The sequence below is a fragment of the Aquarana catesbeiana genome, linkage group LG08, assembly GCF_042186555.1.
Source record: "Aquarana catesbeiana isolate 2022-GZ linkage group LG08, ASM4218655v1, whole genome shotgun sequence".
Lineage (NCBI taxonomy): Eukaryota > Metazoa > Chordata > Amphibia > Anura > Ranidae > Aquarana > Aquarana catesbeiana.
This window is the reverse complement of record NC_133331.1, coordinates 226,404,203-226,423,431: the sequence shown is the minus strand read 5'-3', so window position 1 is coordinate 226,423,431 and position 19,229 is coordinate 226,404,203. Positions and strand designations below refer to the sequence as shown.

Here is a 19,229-nt window from a genome sequence, read left to right as displayed (position 1 = left end):
CTGTTAAGGTGATGTCTGTGCTGGATAAAAATACTGAGTTTTATATTACAGACATACAATGAGGGGAGCCACTTGTACTGGTTTAATGGTGAAACAATTTCAACATTCAATTTCAAGTTGACACTAAATTATATCTTCCTTGTCCAAATAATCCAACACATCTACTACTTAATGGTCTAGTAATCTATTCTTCATGAAATTGCTTTTTAATGTGTTTTTATGCCTCTTTTGTAATGCCTTTTTGTCTTTGTGCAAGTTGGCTTAAAGTGGAACTAAACCCTGCTAGCCTTTACAGCTTTCATTTGCACTTCCGGGTCTGGGGTGCACATGCACGCCGCTGGCAACTCGCTTCAGCTGTGAGCAGGGGCTGATCTGCGGGTACCGCAAACTCGATGTCCGTTGGCACCTGCCAACCATTCGGTACACGGATAGAATGGCAGTCTGCCTATGTAAACAAGGCAAATTGCTGTTCTGCCAGTAGAGAAAGCTTGGATCCTGTGTTCCTGCAAACCAGGGACACAGATCCATGCTTTTTCCTAGTAAAAGTATTTCCAACCGTACACAAAATTACTAGCTAAGCACACAGTTAACCCTTTGATCTCCCCTGATGTCAACCCCTTCCCAGCCAGTGTCATTAGTACAGTAATAGTGCATATTTTTAGCAGCATCATGTTGTGGGAATGCTTTTCTTCAGCAGGGACAGGGAAGCTGGTCAGAGTTGATGGGAAGATGGATGGAGCCAAATACAGGGCAATCTTATGAGAAAACCTGTCTGATTAGAAAATAGAGTCTGCAAAATACTTGAGACTGGGGTGGAGGTTCACCTTCCCACGGGACAATGACCCTAAACATACAGCCAGAGCTACAATGGAATGGTTTAGATCAAAGCATATTCATGTGTTAGAATGGCCCAGTCAAAGTCCAGACCCAAATCCAATTGAGAATCTGTGGCAAGAATTGAAATTTGCTGTTCACAGACGCTCTCCTTTCATTCTGTCAGAGCTTGAGCTATTTTGCAAAGAAGAATGGGCAAAAATATCACTCTCTAGATGTGCAAAGCTGGTAGAGACATCCCCAAAAAGACTTGCAGTTGTAATTACAGTGAAAGGTGGTTCTACAAAGTATTGACTCAGGGGTTGAATACAAATGCATGCCACACTTTTAAGATATTTGTAAAAAATTTCTGAAAACCATTTATCATTTTCCTTCCACTTGACAATTATGTGCCACTTTGCGTTGGTTTATCACATAAAAGCCCAATAAAATACTTTTTCGTTTTTGGTTGTAACATGACAAAATGTGGAAGATTTCAAAGGGTATGAATAGTTTTTCAAGGCACTTTATTTATACTGAGATTAAATTACACACAGGTGGACTCTATTTACTAATTAGGTGACTTCTGAAGGCAATTGGTTCCACTAGATTTTAGTTAGGGGTATCAGAGTAAAGGGGGCTGAATACAAATGTACACCACACTTTTCACATTTTTATTTGTAAAACATTTGAAAAACATTTATAATTTTCCTTCCTTTTCACAATTATGTGCCACTTTGTGTTGGTCTATCACATAAAATCCCCATAAAATACATTTACATTTTTGGTTGTAACGTGAGAAAATGTGGAAAATTTCGAATGGGGTATGAATACTTTTTCAAGGCACTGTATGTCTTTATTGGGCAGCAGGCAGGATCCACGTCTTGCCTGGGTATATTACATTATTGATATGAGTTTAAGTATTTTTTTTTAAGTGAAAAAAACCTAATCTGCAGCAGGTTGCTTTTTACTTTAAATACAGGAGCAGGGGGGCAAGGATTCTGGGAAATCCTGTTTAGAAACTGTAGTTGTCATTGGCTGATTGTACATTGAAATGGAAAGATAATTTTATTCCCAGTAAAGCCCACCCGGGTACCCACTCTCCTTGCACCCATTAAAAAAAAATCCCTTTTTTTTCTTACCTGACTCCATTGTGTAACCCCTCATGATGCCTCTTCTGCTATTGAAACTGGTGAACCAGCACTGCAGTTCAGGCCTGTCATTGACTGGTCTTTTCGCTGCCCCTTGGCGTATTGATACAGTGCCACGGCTGGAATCTTTGGGACCTGTGAGAACCTCACTGATAGGGAGGATGCAGGACCCAGTATGTCATGTGACCATGAATTGAGGTAAGTATATTTTTGTTGTAGCTGCAGAAATGAACTGAGGTTGGGAGGGGGGTATTGTTTGTGGAGGAAGGGGGGTCTTCATTGAAGCACAGCTTTAAATTTAAGAAAAGGTTATGCAAAAATGATATGCTATATACAGTATTACTTTTTAACAAAGCTTAGAGTTTTTTTTTTTTTTAATTTGTTTTGTTTATGCCTTGCTTTTATGGTAGAGGTAAATGGAACTTGGGAACTTCATATTTCTGCCCTATAAGCATCCTTTTTGTGGCATTTCAATGGTAAGATAAACAGTTGCAGGTCTCTTTTCCCAGAAGGAATTTGACCGGTAATAGTAGAAATGACAGGTACATGACATCTGCCATTGAAAGCTTAGTGATGGCTTCTAGTGGTGTCTGGCTGTGTGTGTGGAATAACAAGGAGCACAGACCCTGCCTGTCATCCTAGCACGCATAGCTCACTTTGTAAAATGGCACTAATTAAAAATATTATTGCTATATTCTCAGCAAGAAACCACAGTTTAAAATAATGAGTTTATCTAATGTATGTAATTCAAATCAAGCTAATTCACAGGGCATGCCATTATAAATAGCTATTGTTGTCTTTTATATATTGTAATCTTTTATACAGTGTATTATTCTTCTTGGTAATACTGAGGGTTTCTTCATTTAACGTTGAGGCAGAAATGAGAAAACTAATGAAAGCTAAGGATCTATTATATATTTCAAAGTTAAATAGTCTGAATGTAAGTAAAATCAGACTGGTATTTCAGTATTTGAAAACAATGCATTATTCAGTTTAGTTGTATGAAAAGTTAACGTCACTGCAGTCTTTTTATACTTAAAGTAAACCTATCACTGGATCTTCCAGTCATTTTGACATGAGGTATTTACTGAAAGTAACCTCTATTTAAACATTTTTCATGATATGTCTAGGTTCATGACAGGGCTGCATAAAGTTTCCAGGGATCCAAGATCCAGGGAATATCTGATTGCCTCTCGGGGAGGATCAGGAGGGAATTTTTTCCCCTGCTGTAGCAAATTGGATCATGCTTTTCTGGGGTTTTTCGCCTTCCTCTGGATCAACTGTCGGTGAAGAATTGTGTATATGGGATTGTATAATTTTTTTTTTTTTTTGATTGGTTGAACTAGATGGTCTTTATTCAACCTGACTAACTATGTTTTAACCTGTAATTTTTCATAATAGGAAAAGTAACAGGTTTTCTTACTATCCTTGTGCTGGATTCCCAAAAATGCAGAGTTTGGTTGTAGGTATGGCCTGCTGTGCACAATCTTGTCACATTGCCTAGTATGGACAGAATACAAACTCACTTATGCTTCAATTTTTGTTTGTTTTTTTAATTCCTGTGGATCAGCTGTGGGTATAGGATTGTGTAAATGGAGGTTTTCTGTTTGTTTTCTATTAGTTAAGCTAAATGGGCTTGTGCTTTATTTCATTCTGATTAACTGTGTAACTTAAAGTGATTGTAAAGGCTTGGTTTTTTTTCCCATAAAAATAACAAACGTGTTATACTTACCTGCTCTGTTGCAGCCCAGATCCTCCTCTTCTCGGGTCCCTCTTCTGTGATCCTGGTCCCTTTCTCCTGTTCAGTGCCCCCACAGCAAGCAGCTTGCTATGGGGGCACCTGAGCTGTGTCACAGCTTCCTGTGTCCATTCAGACATGGAGCCCCGTACCAGGCCCGCCCCCTCTCTCCAGTGATTGGCTAGCTGACTTTGACAGCAGCAGGAGACAATGGCCCCACTGCTGTGTTTCGGCCAATCAGGAAGGAGAATCTCGGACTGCCGAGGGACTCGTGGACATCGCTGGACAGAGAGGGACCTCGGGTGTTAGGGGGGCTAAGGGGAGCTGCTGCAGACAGAAGGCTTTTTATCTTAATCCATAGAATGTATTAAGAAAAAAAAAAAAAAAAAACCTTCTGACTTTACAACCCCTTTAAGAATATTGCTTAACTTTTGAATAAGACCAAGTCTCACCTATATTCCTTATAATATAGATATAGCTTTCATGCTGCTTACAGGTTTGTAGCATTGTACATTTTAAGCTGTGTATCTCATCTATTCTGTCGTCATAGCCCATCCATCTTTACTATGCCCAGCGTGGTAGCGTTTCAGCAGCTCATCAAATTCTAGAGCAGATCCAAAAAAGACCCCAAACTAATTAATTCCAGCCTCTATTCTATACCCAAATGTATTCTGAAAAACAAATTTACACCGCTCCAGGCATGCGATCCCATATCAACCTACCCCACTCTAAGGCATACAGGTGCTGGCTCTGCAAGACATGATGAACAATTAAGAAAATGCTGAACGGCCGCTCTCTGATACAACACCTTTACTGTGCACCTTCTAATGGTGTGAAACATGTCAGCTGTTTAGTTCCTGTACCTATGTGACATATGGATTGACAGTTTGGATTTTATTGATTCTGCACAATAAAGGTGTTGCATCAGAGAGTGGCCGTCCAGCATTTTCTTGATTGTTCAAATGTATTCTGCATTCATGCTCCCAGATAGCAATGTAGACGGTTCTGACCATTAACAATTGTCACGGCATTATTTGAAGTGTTTAGAGTCTTTCAAAGAGCTGCCAAATAGGCCATATGCCAGGTACATTTCAGTTATAAGTGATGAGGCCAGAGGTAAACTTTACCTATAATGGATACAGGTCTAACATCAACACTCCCTTAGGTCAATGACTTGAACCCAAAACTTCTGTGTGACCTGAAGGTGACAGCTTCAACAAGGTGTATCACACTCATATAACTGGCCAGCTGACCCTGGTGATAAGTTCAAACATTGTGGTTTTCTTTTTTATCTCTGTAAGGCTACATCTATGAAATCTAAACTTTATTTTTAAACTTTATGTGAACTGACCATTTAATGTCTTATTGATAGCATTGAAAAATTTTTTTCCTAGTTAATCTCACATCCCACTGTTTCACAGCTATGAAGAATTATTCCAGAGAATAAATGTGTCATTACTTGGTTTCTGTTTCTTTCAGGCTTCGAGCTTGGTTTTGCCATGGCAAGTCCCAATGCCTTGGTTTTGTGGGAAGCGCAGTTTGGTGATTTTCACAATACAGCACAATGCATAATTGACCAGTTTATCAGCTCAGGACAAGCAAAGTGGGTACGGCACAATGGAATCGTTTTGCTTTTACCACATGGCATGGAAGGAATGGTGAGTGCTGCTAACACATCTGTTAATCATACTGACTGACTGATTTAAAGAGGCAAGGTAAACGAATGTGTCCTGCTTCCCTGGAGTGTAAACTCATGAATACCTAATCTGTTTAAACTTACTGTTTATCAAGGCTTGCATATTTTTCTGCCTTCCTATGAGGTGGTTACCCACCTTAATGCAGGTGATTGCCTACCACATTTAGGTTTGTATAATCAATAGTGAGCATTGTTTGTACGCCAGGTATTGTTATGCTAAAAACATGATTTTATTTTCAGACATGTTACAGATATACCACATTTCAACATTCATATGCGGCATGTAAATGCTAATACCAGCCCAGCACTTCCTCCATTATTTATGGTTTCCCCAGTTCCCACACAGCCAGTTTTCTTTTTATCTGCTATGAGCTGCTTGCGTGAAGCAACGTTAACTGTATTGTTGCCAATCTGGCCCTGTGTATACCTTCATTCTATCTGCATAGCTCACAGAATATGCCTTTTAAATGTTGATGTGGTAGAAACATGCTAGGGTTAGTGCGGTTAGAAAGGCTTCTCAAGCAACTGGCTTTAGAACTGGTTCTGCTGTTCTAGAATCTTGCTCTACAAATGAGTGGCATGGTGTGTGGTCATGATACGTATACATTTTATGTCTGGACTATGTGTTTTGTTTCATAGGATGATGTTGCCTTCTGAAGGAGCACATCTGGGAATTTTTTTTCTCATTCAGCAAATGTCACCTCTTTGTTTTTGTGGCAGAAACACAGTAGCCAAAACTACCAGTTTTACTGCCACAGTACACAATCATGAAAAACCAAAGTAAATGCCAAAAACACATCCACATATAGTTCAGATCTGCTTTGATTTAATTGTAAAATTAACTAAACTGAGAGAGCGGGGAGCATGCTGAGGGTTGGTCGTGGGTGCAGAGACCCCTGTCACATGTCCAGGAACAGGGGTCACAATAGGAAGCACCAGTCTGCGCTGTGGTATCACATGGAAAAGATCCATTTACTTTGCATTATCCCTCAGTAGCTAACCTATGCTGCTGAGACTTGTGACATGATGCCACTACTCTATTCAGCATCTTAGTAGCTTACCTGTCTGTTCAGAGTTATGCCCCGTACACAAGGTAGGATTTTCCAATGGACATTGTCCGATCGGAGCGTGTTGTCGGAAATTCCGACCGTGTGTGGGCTCCATCGGACATTTTCCATCGGATTTTCCGACATACAAAGTTGGACAGCAGGAGATAAAATTTTCCGACAACAAAATCCGATCGCGTCAATTCCGACCGTGTGTGGCCTGTTCCGACGCACAAAGTGCCACGCATGCTCAGAAGAAATTCCGACACGGGACAGCTCGTTCTGGTAAACTTAGCGTTCGCAATGGATACAGCACTTTCGTCACGCTGCAATGTTCAAAATGGTTTAATACAGCGCACTCTCTTCTTCTTTATAATGTGACAAGAATTAAGTCGTTTTGATGCTCATATTCACACACACTTCTCACAAACTTCTTTCGTTACTATTTATCGGGATTCCCTCAATATATTTTGATTTCTCACATCTGACAACATAATTTTTTTTTTTTTGTTACTTTAATGTAGAATCTTTTTTTGTGTTTCTCTTTTTTAATTTTTTTTTTTGGTGATTTTGATTTGTACTCCCGAAAATGTTTGTATGTTTTTTGTGACAAGTTCCCACAACACCATTGATATGTTGTTCTATTTAATCTGTAGGAGATTGTTTGGTGTTGTTGTCCCTTGTTAATTTAACATTGTACTTTAGAAATGTACCTGAATTGTCACCAACAAACTGTCCTTTTTGGATGAAAACACACACAGGAGAGTAGAATTTACCTAAAAATTTTTATTAAGGGCTCACAACTAAACAAAGAGGGAGGCAACGCTGGAGAAACTGCAGAAGTGGGTGAAGCCTTGGACCCCCAGGGCAGCCATCAATTATTTAAAAGCAAAATTGGTGGCCTGAGGAGTCCTTATCTAGGGGAGGGCAGTCTGGTCCAGAAGTCCCAGAGATCCGGAAAGCAGCAGATGACATCTGTGTCTCCAGGCTGTGGTCATACGAGAGACTGCAGCTTTTGTCAGACCAGACTGAACCCAGGGTCATCAATCTTTGGTCTTCCTTCCACGCTTCCTTCCAGCCTTTGGCTGTGGTGGTGGAGTTGTGGCAGCAGGAGGAGGAGGAGGATCTCAATGACATCCGTCTTGTGTGTCAGTTCCCCACTCTCCCCCTTACGTAGGACTTTATAAATCAGGTCCTCAGAGATCTTGCGTTGGCCCTCCTGCATGCCCAGCAATTTGGTGGCAGCCATGCAGGCAAAGGCCTCTTCAGGACTGGGGAAGGCTCTGAGGGACGCAGAAGCCTCCTGGATCAGCCTGTATGCTGAATCCTGCACAGGACTGGGAGTGGCCTTCCTGGCTCGTTTATGTGGCAGGCGGAGGGGAGGAACCTGAGACTCAGTCAGGCTGTGACTGGTCCCAGGCTTCTCTTGGCTGACACTTAGCCCCGCCTCCTCCTGGCTGCCACTAATCCCCGCCTCCTCCTGGCTGACACTAATAATCCCCGCCTCCTCCTGACTGCCACATTCCACAGCCTCCTCCTGGCTGAGGTCTTCCTGTGTATGAAAAAGGGACATAGTTTTAGTTTTTTTTACATCAATCACACACAATTTTCACCTCCAGACTGCTGCAAATTCAATGTTAACAAATATAACAGACTATCCTTCTGAGCCCAGCATTTTGCATTCTTGTCCCAATTTTTGGTGCCCACTATTGTCTATTGATATGTAAAACACTTTTTTTAATCAGCAATTAATGATCAATAATAACATCTAGTAAACATCATTCATTTATTGCCCAGAAATCTGTAGAAGAATGCTATACCTGACTCCAGCTGGGCTCCTCCACTTCTTCCTGGCTGGAAGGCCCAGGTTGGACATCGGAAGCCTCAGCTGGGATGGAAGGAAGAGTGGAAGGAAGAGTAGAGAGGGATTCCCTGACTTCAGTGTGGTCTGACAGAAATCGCAGTCTCTCGTAGTACCACAGCCTGGGGACATAAATGTCATCTGCTGCAGCTCCGGATCTCTGGGAATCTGTGACCTTCTTGCGCTCCCTAAGATAAGTGCTCCTCAGGCCACCAATTTTGGCTTTTAAATAAGGGATGGTTGCTGTGGGGACCACCGGCTTCACCAACTCCAGCAGTTTCTCCAGCGCTGCCTGCCTCTTCTGTTTGTGATTATAGTGGGGGTGTCTCACCTGCCACAGACAGGGCAGCTCCCTGTACTTGTCTATGAACAGGGGCAGGAAATTGTGGTCGTTGAACCCATCCATTTTCTCTGCAAGACACAACACAAGACAAACCCTAATGTCAGGCCAAACTCCCCTAATCTTGTTACAATATAGGCTTCCATTTCGAAGCAGTATAGGCCCAAGTTTAGATCCTACCTTCGTTAGCACGATCGGCGTCTCCGATGCTCCTTCCTCCGCTCACAGATCGTACGTAAGACGCGCGCGTTACGATTTATACACACTGCGCATGCGTATAACTCCGCCCGCCCCTGACGTTCTTTCTATTCTATTCCCCGCCCCTTTTCGTTCGGCGCAGTGGAGGAAGAGCACATGGCGGAGAGACAGCAGGATCCTGATAATTGGAGCAACGAGGAGGAGGAGGAGGAAAGGCCGGAGCCTGAAACGTCCCAATCCAGAAGGAGATTAAAGGACTCAAATATGTCCTTTGGGGAGATGTTGGAAATGGTGGACATCCTAAAGAAGGCCGACTATGATGGAAAGTATGGGCCTTACCCCAACCACAATGTCCGAAAGGCCAAGATCATGGCGAAAGTGGTCAGGAGTCTGCACCGGAAATTCAGGGTACGACGATCGAAAGATCCGCTCAGGAAGCGGTGGTCGGACCTGAAATTACGAGAACGTGAGCAGTACAGAAAGATCCGGAGAGTGCTGCAAAAAAGTAAGTAGTTGTGCTGTGTTCCTATTGTTCTTGTGTTTATTATGTTCGTGCTGCTCCATGTGCTTTTAGGAACTGTTGTACAGTTTAAAATGGCAACTTTCATGTTCATGGGCACATTATTCGTTCGGATCACACATTTTTCTTTCGGTCTATAAAATACCATTGTTTAGGCCATATGCATTTGGCCACCATTTTGAGGCCCTATACTTGTCTTCAAAGAATTGGGTTGTGTAGATGGCTTGGTTACTAGAATGAAATGCAAACTAGATTCTGTGTAAGGAGAGGACACTGAGCAGCTGTTTTCACATCTGGACACTGGAGCACTAGTGTGGGACCCCAGAACACCCTTTTTATTAGGGGGGCCACACAGGTGCTCCAGTGTATACTATAGGGGGGGCTACATCTGTGAAGCTTGTACCAAACAGGTAAAGTATTGCAGCTTGACAAAGGACACTAAAAAAGCTACATCTTGGAACTCTGCTAAAATAGATCATTCTACCCCACTTCCAAGCAATGTTTCATCTTTCTAGTTCTGCCATCAAATATCTGTGTGCTAATTATACCATTTTTGTTTTACATAGGGGAGAAAAGACTCGGAGGACACCCCTCATCCGAGGAGACCAGAGCCCCCCCCCCTCTGGAAGAAGGGGAAATCCACCCAACACAAGATGAGCAGGAGGAAGAAGACGTGGTGGAAGTAGTCACCACAACAGGTGAGTGTCTGCGACCACAGGCTCCAATAAGAGATGGATGGCGGCATTTTTTTTCGACCTAATTTATTTTGGGTTTCCTCTCTTTTTAGGTGATCGTGAGGTTGTGGATGAAGATCCTTTCACATCAGAAAGTGCCCAGATCGTGATCGGGGAGATCATGGGGTGTAATTTACAATTGGAAAACATCAAGCAAAACATCAATGATGTTATTCCAAAATATAAAAATATCATTGATGTTTTGGGGCGAGTTTAAAGCCCCTCCAAATCACTTTCTTCTTTTGTCTGCTACAATGTGTGAAATGTTTTTGTGATTTTTCCCAAAGCCAAATTTGGAGGATGCACACAATGTGTCAACATGTGCTATCTGCCATCACGGGAGATCAATGGACGCGTTTTGGGGGTGCAACCCCTTCCTCAATTATAAAGTCGCGTTGAGGAAGGGCTTTCTCCCCCAAAACACGTCCCTTGATCCCCCGTGATGGCAGGTCGCACATGCTGACATTGTGAAATTTGTGTGCATCTTCCAAATTTGGCTTTTCCAGGTGTGATTTCCCCCCATCTGAACGCAATATCAAACACAGTTCCTAAATACTCATGTCTGATATTGCCTTCCAGTTCTACCAAATGTGAACTTTGTAAGATCAAGATTTGTGTCTTTCTTGTGGGTTTTACACATGCCTGTTTTCTATAAAATGGACGTTTTGATTTTGGATAATGACACCACAAAAATTGTTATACAACAAACATGTTGGTTTGTCAGAAAAACCTTTGGTAAATGCACATGTGATTGTGCAGGTATTAAAAAGATTGCTCATCAAGAATGTGTGGATTATTGTCTCAACACTACAACACTTTTGGGGTGATGTAATTGTTGTTTTATGAGAAAATGGGGGTTATTTCCTAAGGGCAAATCCACTTTGCACTACAAGTGCAGTTTCAGTGCAGTTGCAAGTGCACTTGTAGTGAAAAGTGTCTTTGCATTTAGTAAATAACAGCCAACAGTGCTTTGTATAAGGTTACACAATCACGACATTTTCTGCACTCCACACATTTCTGTCAGGGTCAGCTAAAACAAACACAAGCAGTAAATGTCCACAAAGAAGAGCCTGGGGGGAGATGCCTGTCGAGAACTTGAGGTCCTGCAGGCTTCTCCCTGTCGCCAAATACCGCAGGGTAGCGACCAACCTCTGCTCCAGAGTGATGGCTTGCCTCATGCAGGTATCCTGCCTGCTGATATAAGGGGTCAGCGAAGCCAACAGACGGTGAAATACGGGGTCCGTCATCCTGAGAAAGTTCCTGAAATCATCAGGATTATTCTCACGGAGCAAAGGCATATGAGAGAACTGGTCATGCTGAAGCAACCAATTCTTTGTCCATGAACTCCCCCCCACCCTGTTCATGGACTGGACTTGTGTCAAGGTCAGGACAACAACACCAAGCCCCCGCACAGCACGAACTGTATGAGGAGTACGTATACGAAACATGGCTAGAAAACGGTCGGCTGCTCAGAACGAAGTAACAGAACGCACTGAAGAACAGCAAGGCCTGTGAAGAGCGACCTGAAAAACAGCATTGAGCAGGCAAGATCACACAGAAAACTCTGATACGAACTGACTGCACGCACTGAAGAGCAGATACAAACCCACAAGCACAAACTGAACGGCAGAAAACGATCTGAAAGCCACGAGTCTGAAAAAGCGCGAATCGTCTCTCACCAAACTTTTACTAACACGAGATTAGCAAAAGGAGCCCAAAGGGTACCGCGCTTGGTTCTGAACCGGCCTTTTCTAGTCTCGTCGTACGTGGTGTACGTGACCGCGTGGTTGTCGATCGGAAATTCCAACAACTTTGTGCGACCGTGTGTAGGCAAAACAAGTTTGAGCCAACATCCGTCGGAAAAAATCCTAGGATTTTGTTGTCGGAATGTCCGAACAAAGTCCGACCGTGTGTACGGGGCATTAGAGTACACTCTCTGTATCCTGGCAGTTTGTCAATCTCACATGATAATGCAGCAGCTCACCACTGCTGTAACTTTGCCGCTCATGGCTGCAAACAGATCTGGTAGTCAGAGGAGGTCTTTCACAACTTGATTCCTCTGCTGGGATCTGCGTTAGATAATGTCAACTGTCAGAGCCCAGCAGAGGAAATGAGTACTGAAAGACCTCCTCTGTTACTGCTGGCATTGTTCACTACAGCTAACAGTCAGTTGCTGTATAATGTTCGGGTTCGTATCTGTGCTGACAGATGTCTGCAGGTACTATGAGGGTGCTTGTCTAGCACATCAAAGACACCTCACCCCTCCCGGAGCCGCTAATAATGCATCTCCCTCCGACGTGAAAAGATGGCACCCAGGGTAGCTGCCCCACCCTCAGCCCTGAAAAAAAAGCCTTGATTATTATTATTTATACAGCAATTTACTCCCTGAGGACTCAAATCACTTTTTCTTTTGATGGGGCAAATGGTTAGGCAGCCATCTTGGGCAGACAAAGTTCAATTTAATACTAGGGCCAATTTGAGATAGGAGCCAAATAAAATACTAGCATGTTTTGGAGTGTGTAAGGAAACCAGAGTACCCAGAGGAAACCTATGCAAGCACAAAGAGAATGTACAATTCCATGCAGTTATTGTTTTGACTGGAACTCAAGGTCCCCAGGGCAAGGCAGAAGTGCCACTGTGCTGTCCCCTTTGTTTAATTAAGGAAATTTGGAAAACGTTTTTTTTAGTAGACTTGACAAATCTTTTCAATTTAGGTTCATATTTTTTGGTGGTACATTTCCGACTGCACCATAAACATGCTTCTTAAAAGCCTTTACTGCTGCTTCTGTCTTCTGCCATCAGTAATGTAATTGAGAGGCAAGCTTTCCTAAACTCCTCTGCTTAATATTTTTACCAGGGACCTGAGCATTCTTCAGCCAGACCTGAAAGGTTCCTCCAGATGAGCAATGATGACTGTGATGCTTATCCTGTAAGTTAATTTATCGAGCACTATGGCTTGCTTTATCTTGATCTCATACTCTAATTGTAAATGTTCAAAAATGCAGAAACTTTATTTTATGTGGACTGGGGAACAATCTGTATGTTTCCTATTTCCCTGCTCTACTTCCTCTTCTTTAATAAAATAAAGGTTTTCATTTTTGCCCAGATAAGTTATATGGAGACAGAGATACATGCCTTTATGCAATGCAAACATATTGCATAGAGGAGTATATATGTCTGGTAAATGGAGCTCCATTGTGTCTTTAAAGTATCGAGGCATGTTTTTCCATAGCCAAATAATTTATTTTTAGGAAGTGATGTGTAAAAAATTTGACACTTATAACAAGCTAAAGCCTGTTGTAGAAATTTTAGTCCATATTTAGTCAAATGAAGTGTACAAACTGAGAAAAAAAGAGGAAGCGGAAGTATTGCCTATGACACCTTCTAGATGATTTCCCTTTTGTTTTTATTAGAAACTCTCCTCTAACATTCAGGGGTCTATTCATAAATAAATTGCTTTGCAAATGTCTCAACATCCATGCAAGCGTAGCAAATAATACCCTTAATGTTTGTAATATGTATAAATAGTTGTTGCCTTGCGTCAGGTTAATGTAACATTACCTAATATTCAGTCCTAAGAAAGAATACCTATAGGAAATTTCGACCATGGGAGCTAACATAGCACTACTAACACTATAGGCTAAGAACATTCAACCAGCATGGGTAATGAGGGAGACTTCTGCACTATGTACAACCTATGGAGAATCTTGTGGAAAATCCAGCTGCAGTGTTTAGCAAAACATTTATAAGTGGTATTAGGCCCCTTTCACACATTAATGTCTGTTTTCACAGACTCAGCTTGCTCAGCAGGGATCGATCCGTTGATCCCCGCTGAGCCGGTGGATGACAGGCCCAACTCTGCTGACTATGCAGAGGCAAACCTGTCAGAGCCCCGCTCTCCTCTGTGGGGGATCGGATGAAACTGGAAGCCTGTCCGTTTTCATCCGATCCGATCCACCAGACAGATGCAAATAGGGTTTCCATCCGTCTGAATTTAGCAGAGCATATCGGATGTCAGCGGACATTTCACCGCTGACAGCCGTCGCTCCATAGAACTACATAGAACTTTCAGGTCTGCCTAAAAAACTGACAGGCGGACCTGAACGGGTCCACATGTGTGAAAGGGGCCTAAGTGTCACTGCTAAATGTGATAGCTTCCTCCAGGCTGTTAGGGAGCCAGCACTCGCCAGCATCCTAACAACTAGTGACTCATCCCTGCCTGGTATATTCAGCTGTCAGAATCCCAACTGTGATGAAGAGGCCCTTGTACTCCTCAACATAGTGTGAGGAATTAGCTCAGTAGTGGGTTGTGCATGACTAGTGGATGAGTCGCAGCTTGGTAAAAAAGGCAGAGCAAGACTGGAGCATCTTGGTGAAACACAATTGTGGTTTATTTACAAAGTCTGTGTTTACAAACTGCAGGTATCAAAATGGCAAAAAATAAAGCAAATCAGAAAATAAACCCTTGCCACCTTGGGCTTTTAACTACAAACACAGGAACCTAACGACTTGTCTGGAACAGCCTACCGCTGCCCAGGCCCCTGATTGGGACACAGAATTAATCAGATTCCTTATTCTCACAGACTGTCTCTCCACACAGAGAAGTTGCTGATCTCCAGTCTATCCTACACAGAGATCTGGTTCCAGGATGGAGCATCTTCTCTAAGTAGCCTGGGAGTTTCTTTTTTTAGAGCCCAGAGTACTCAACCTGCTCGAGCCAAGCAAGCTCACTACACAGCACAAAAAGGAAAATAGTTTGTATACTGCATGAACCTGGGACAAATATACCTCCCATCCTGTACACAACCAATATTTTTTTCTGGCTACCTATCACAATAGGGAAAAGCTGCTTTGCCAGGTTGCCCCCCTGGCGAGGTAACCCTCCTCATGTTGTCGTGTTGAGGGCATGTGGCCTGGTATGGCTCTAGGTGGGGGTAGTGGGCGCATGCTTGCCCAGGCTGCATACATGGATAAGGGTCTGGTATGGATTTTGGGAGGGGACCTCTCTCCTTGTTTATTATGTTTGAGGTTCCCTCCTAAAATCCATGACAGACTCTAAGTGTCTGGTATGCAATGTGGGGGGGACCCAATGTCATCTTTTTTATTTCTTGGGGTTCCCATTAAATTCCAAACCATGCCTCAAGGGGCTAATATGATTTTAGGGGGGACCACTTTATCTTAATTTCAACATCATTTTCGCTGTTTTTTACATTTACCTGCCAGTCAGGAATCCCTGGTTGAAAGCTGATTGTGCTGGGTGGGGATGTGTCACTAGTTGTTAGGACACCGGCAGGTGCCATCACCCTAATAACCAAGAGGAAGCTGTTTTAAATCCACATTGCAGTTGGAATTTGCTTGGCCAAACACCCATTCATCTGGCCGTTCACACAAAATTCTCCATGTACTGTACACAGTGCAGATGTCTCCCTCATTTGCCCTGCTGGTTGGATGTTCTTAGCCTATAGTGTTTTCTATATTTGTGAATGTTAACGCTCATGGTTCGAATGTTGTTATAGCTATTTTCTTTTAGGAATGAAGGTAGGGGAATGTTACATTCATCTGACAAAAGGCAACAAGGAAACTATTAGACACACATTATAAACATTATAGGTATTATTTGTTGTGCTAAATGTTGAGACGTTTGCAAAGTGATTTTTTTTATAAATAGACCCCTCAGTACTAATGGGGTTTTGTTGTGGAGATCAATGATCATTTGACATGTTGAAACACGTTTAAATTACAAATCTTTTATCTTTAGGAGTACACCCCAGACTATGAAGTTACCCAACTGTATGACTGCAACTGGATCGTAGTAAACTGCTCAACACCTGCTAATTACTTTCATGTCCTCAGGCGGCAAATATTATTGCCCTTCCGCAAACCGGTAAACCTTATACAATGATTATAGAAAATAACCAGCTTGCCTATTTTTACAATTTAATGCATGTGTGTCTTATCATATTTCAGCTCATTATTTTTACACCCAAATCATTGTTGAGGCATCCAGAAGCCAAATCTAGCTTTGAAGAAATGAAAACAGGTTGGTAAAGAAGTGTTTAGTGTGCTGAAGTCACCCATTTACTTCAATAAAATGCATGCCATGTGTGAATAGTTGAAAAGAAAAAAAAAATATTTTGTGTATATGCAGTATAATTAGAACATGTTTTTTTTTTTTTTCATTTTTCTAAATGTCTTAAGTCCTGGCTCCTAAAGTGGTAGTAAACTCTTCCCCATAACTTTTGCACATATTAATGTGCATTAAAAACACTACTAATTGCAGTATGTAGATGCCACCTTAACTGCTCTGTTGGCCTGTAAACCATCTCGTTCTTTGTATTAATGTCACTGGCGCATGCGCATCTCTCCCCCGATTCACAGCACCCTTTGTGCCATCAGTCCATTGAGAAGTATGCGGTGTCCGTCATATCCGCTCCCTGCAGCACTGCGCAAAAAAAACAAAACGCAAGGTTACATATTCAGACCTTCTTGCTATGCCCCATGTGACCTTAAAAATCACAGGGGGTGTAAACATGGGGATAGGATGGCACACTGCAGCAAAGATCTGTTAGCTCACCTGTTTACTCCACAAGGTATACATTTGGCGAAATAGCTTTAGTTTACCTTATATTATACTTGTCTTGTGGAGTCAAACAGGTCGGCGGGACACAGTTGCTATTGTAATCTCGAAACTAGAATGAGGTTTAGCTAAGAAATTATTGCACATGCGGGAGATTATAGAAAGGACTATTTGAAAGCGTGGAAGTATATTGGACTATGGACTCGGAAAACAATAGTTTAGATGGCTTATCATGGGAAGCACAAATTTTAAAACATCTGGAATAAGGTAGGGAAAATGCGATTGGGGCTGGATTAGTATTACTAATACTAATTAGATGCATGTGCAGAATGTGTTAGTATACCCTAATATAATGGACTTTTTAAAAAGCAACATTGGAGGGGGTAAGATTGCTACCACTTTAAAGGCAGAAATCTGATTGGTTACCATGGAAAGTTTTATTTCTCTGGTAATTTAGTTCTATGATATTCTCATCCAGTTGTTGCAATTTGAGGTAATCACAATGCTTGGCAGTTCAAACTAGGCATAATATGAAAAATGCTTAAAGTGGTTGTAAAGGCTAAAGGTTTTTACCTTAATGCATTACAAACATATGTATAAGTTCTTGAGCTGTGAACATCCGTTAGTATGAATCACCACTGTGCTCTTCTATAGATATTGACAAGCGGAGGAGAGTCTAAGGAGCGGGGTTGTGAATAGGAGAGATCTATTCCTCACTTATTGGAATCACTTGGGAGGCTGGTGAAGCAGCAAAGGGCTGATCTTGAAAAGCTGATCCACTAAGGACGAGAGAAACCATAGAAGAGTGGAGTTATGGCGCGTACACACGAGCAGACTTTTCGACCAGACTGGTCCGACGGACCGAATCCGGCCGTGTGTGGGCTCCATCGGACCTGCAGCGGACTTTTTCGGTCGAAAATCTGACGGACTTTAGATTTGGAACATGTTTCAAATTTGTCAGACGGACTCGAGTCCAGTCGAAAAATCCGCTCGTCTGTATGCTAGTCCAATGGACGAAAACTGACGCTAGGGCAGCTATTGGCTACTGGCTATCAATATCAACTTCCTTATTTTAGTCCAGTCGTACGTCATCACGTATGAATCCATCAGACTTTGGTGTGATCATGTGTAGGCAGGTCCGTTCGTTAGAAAGTCCGTCAAAAGTCTGCTGAACGGACTTTCAGAAAGACTGTCGGACCTTTGTTGCCGAAAAGTCTGCCCATGTGTACAGGGCATTAGGCGATTGAAGTCGCATGACATGTGAAGTCGCATGACGAGTCAAGATCCATGTTTTCCAATGGTCCGCGTTCTAATTGGTGCAACTCAAGTCGCAGCGACTCCGAAAAAATTTTTTGTACTACTTTGTTCCGACTTCGGTGCGGCTTGTTCTCCCCAGTCGCATGACATTGCATCAAAAATCACATTGCAAAGTCTCACTGTAAATCGTGCAACTTTGGGCCCTCAATAGTGGAAACCAAGCCTAAACGATTATTTCTGAGTCTATCTGACTCATTGTTGAGGTGAGCAGATATATTGGCTGGTGGAGGTGTACACAACTGAGCCATATCTAAAGAAGAGCACGGTGGTGATTCATACTAACGGATGTTCACAGCTCAAGAACTTACACATATGTTTGTAATAGGACTATATTCAATGGAGTGTATTGTTTGATATTATGAGGAGGATATTTGCACATATTTTTTCAAGAGAGTAGCACTGAACTATATATATTTAAATATTTTTTGCTGGTATTTCAACACTTCTGCGATTTTTTTAAAAAATTTTTGCGCTATAACAACAAAAGAGCAACAATTTTGAAAACAAAAACAATATTTTTTACTTTTTGCTATAATAAATATACCCAAATTAAAAAAAAAAAACGAATTTCTTCCCCAGTTTAGGCCGATATGCATTCTTCTACATATTTTTAGTAAAAAAAAATCGCAGTAAATGTATATTGATTGGTTTGCGCAAAAGTTATAGCGTCTACAAAATAGGGGATAGATTTATGGCTTTTTATTATTAATATTTTTTTTTTTACTAGTAAAAAACACTTTTGACACTTTTTTGGGACTATTGACATTTATACAGCGATTAGAGCTAAAAATAGCCACTGATTACTGTATAAATGTCATTGGCAGAGAAGGGGTTAACACTAGGGGGCGATCAAGGGTTAAATGTGTGTCCTAGGGAGTGTTAACTGTGAGGGGATGGGACTGCCTGGGGGAAGAGACAATTGTTGTTCCTAAGCATTAGGAACAACTGATCAGTCTCCTCACCCCTGACATAAGAGAAATCTGTCTATTTACATTGACAGACCTCCGTTCTGTCTCTGTGTGGAGTGATCGCGGTTACCTGGCAGACATTGCAACCGCCGGGCACACGCATCGACGCAGGTGTGCAAGCCCCCTAGTGGTCTTAAAGCGGCCGACATACAGCTATGACAGCTTACCCAGGGGAGCCAACCTGCCGCAGTATAACTGCGGCAGCTGGTTGGGAAGCAGTTAAGGTAAAAAAAAAAAAAACTCTTATGTTCATCTCCCCCCAGAACCACC

The 19,229-nt window shown here is 42.1% G+C and overlaps 1 protein-coding gene across 3 annotated transcripts in view; it reads left to right on the top strand.

Annotated features, from left to right (window-relative positions):
* OGDHL (oxoglutarate dehydrogenase L) overlaps nt 1-19,229 on the top strand; it is a 295,821-nt gene that overhangs the window by 254,497 nt on the left and 22,095 nt on the right. For all 3 annotated transcript variants that reach the window (XM_073596906.1, XM_073596903.1, XM_073596904.1), the window contains 4 exons: nt 5,182-5,360; nt 12,955-13,026; nt 15,856-15,981; nt 16,065-16,137. In XM_073596906.1, the coding sequence (XP_073453007.1) occupies nt 5,182-5,360; nt 12,955-13,026; nt 15,856-15,981; nt 16,065-16,137 (450 nt within the window). The remainder of the gene's footprint in view (nt 1-5,181; nt 5,361-12,954; nt 13,027-15,855; nt 15,982-16,064; nt 16,138-19,229) is intronic.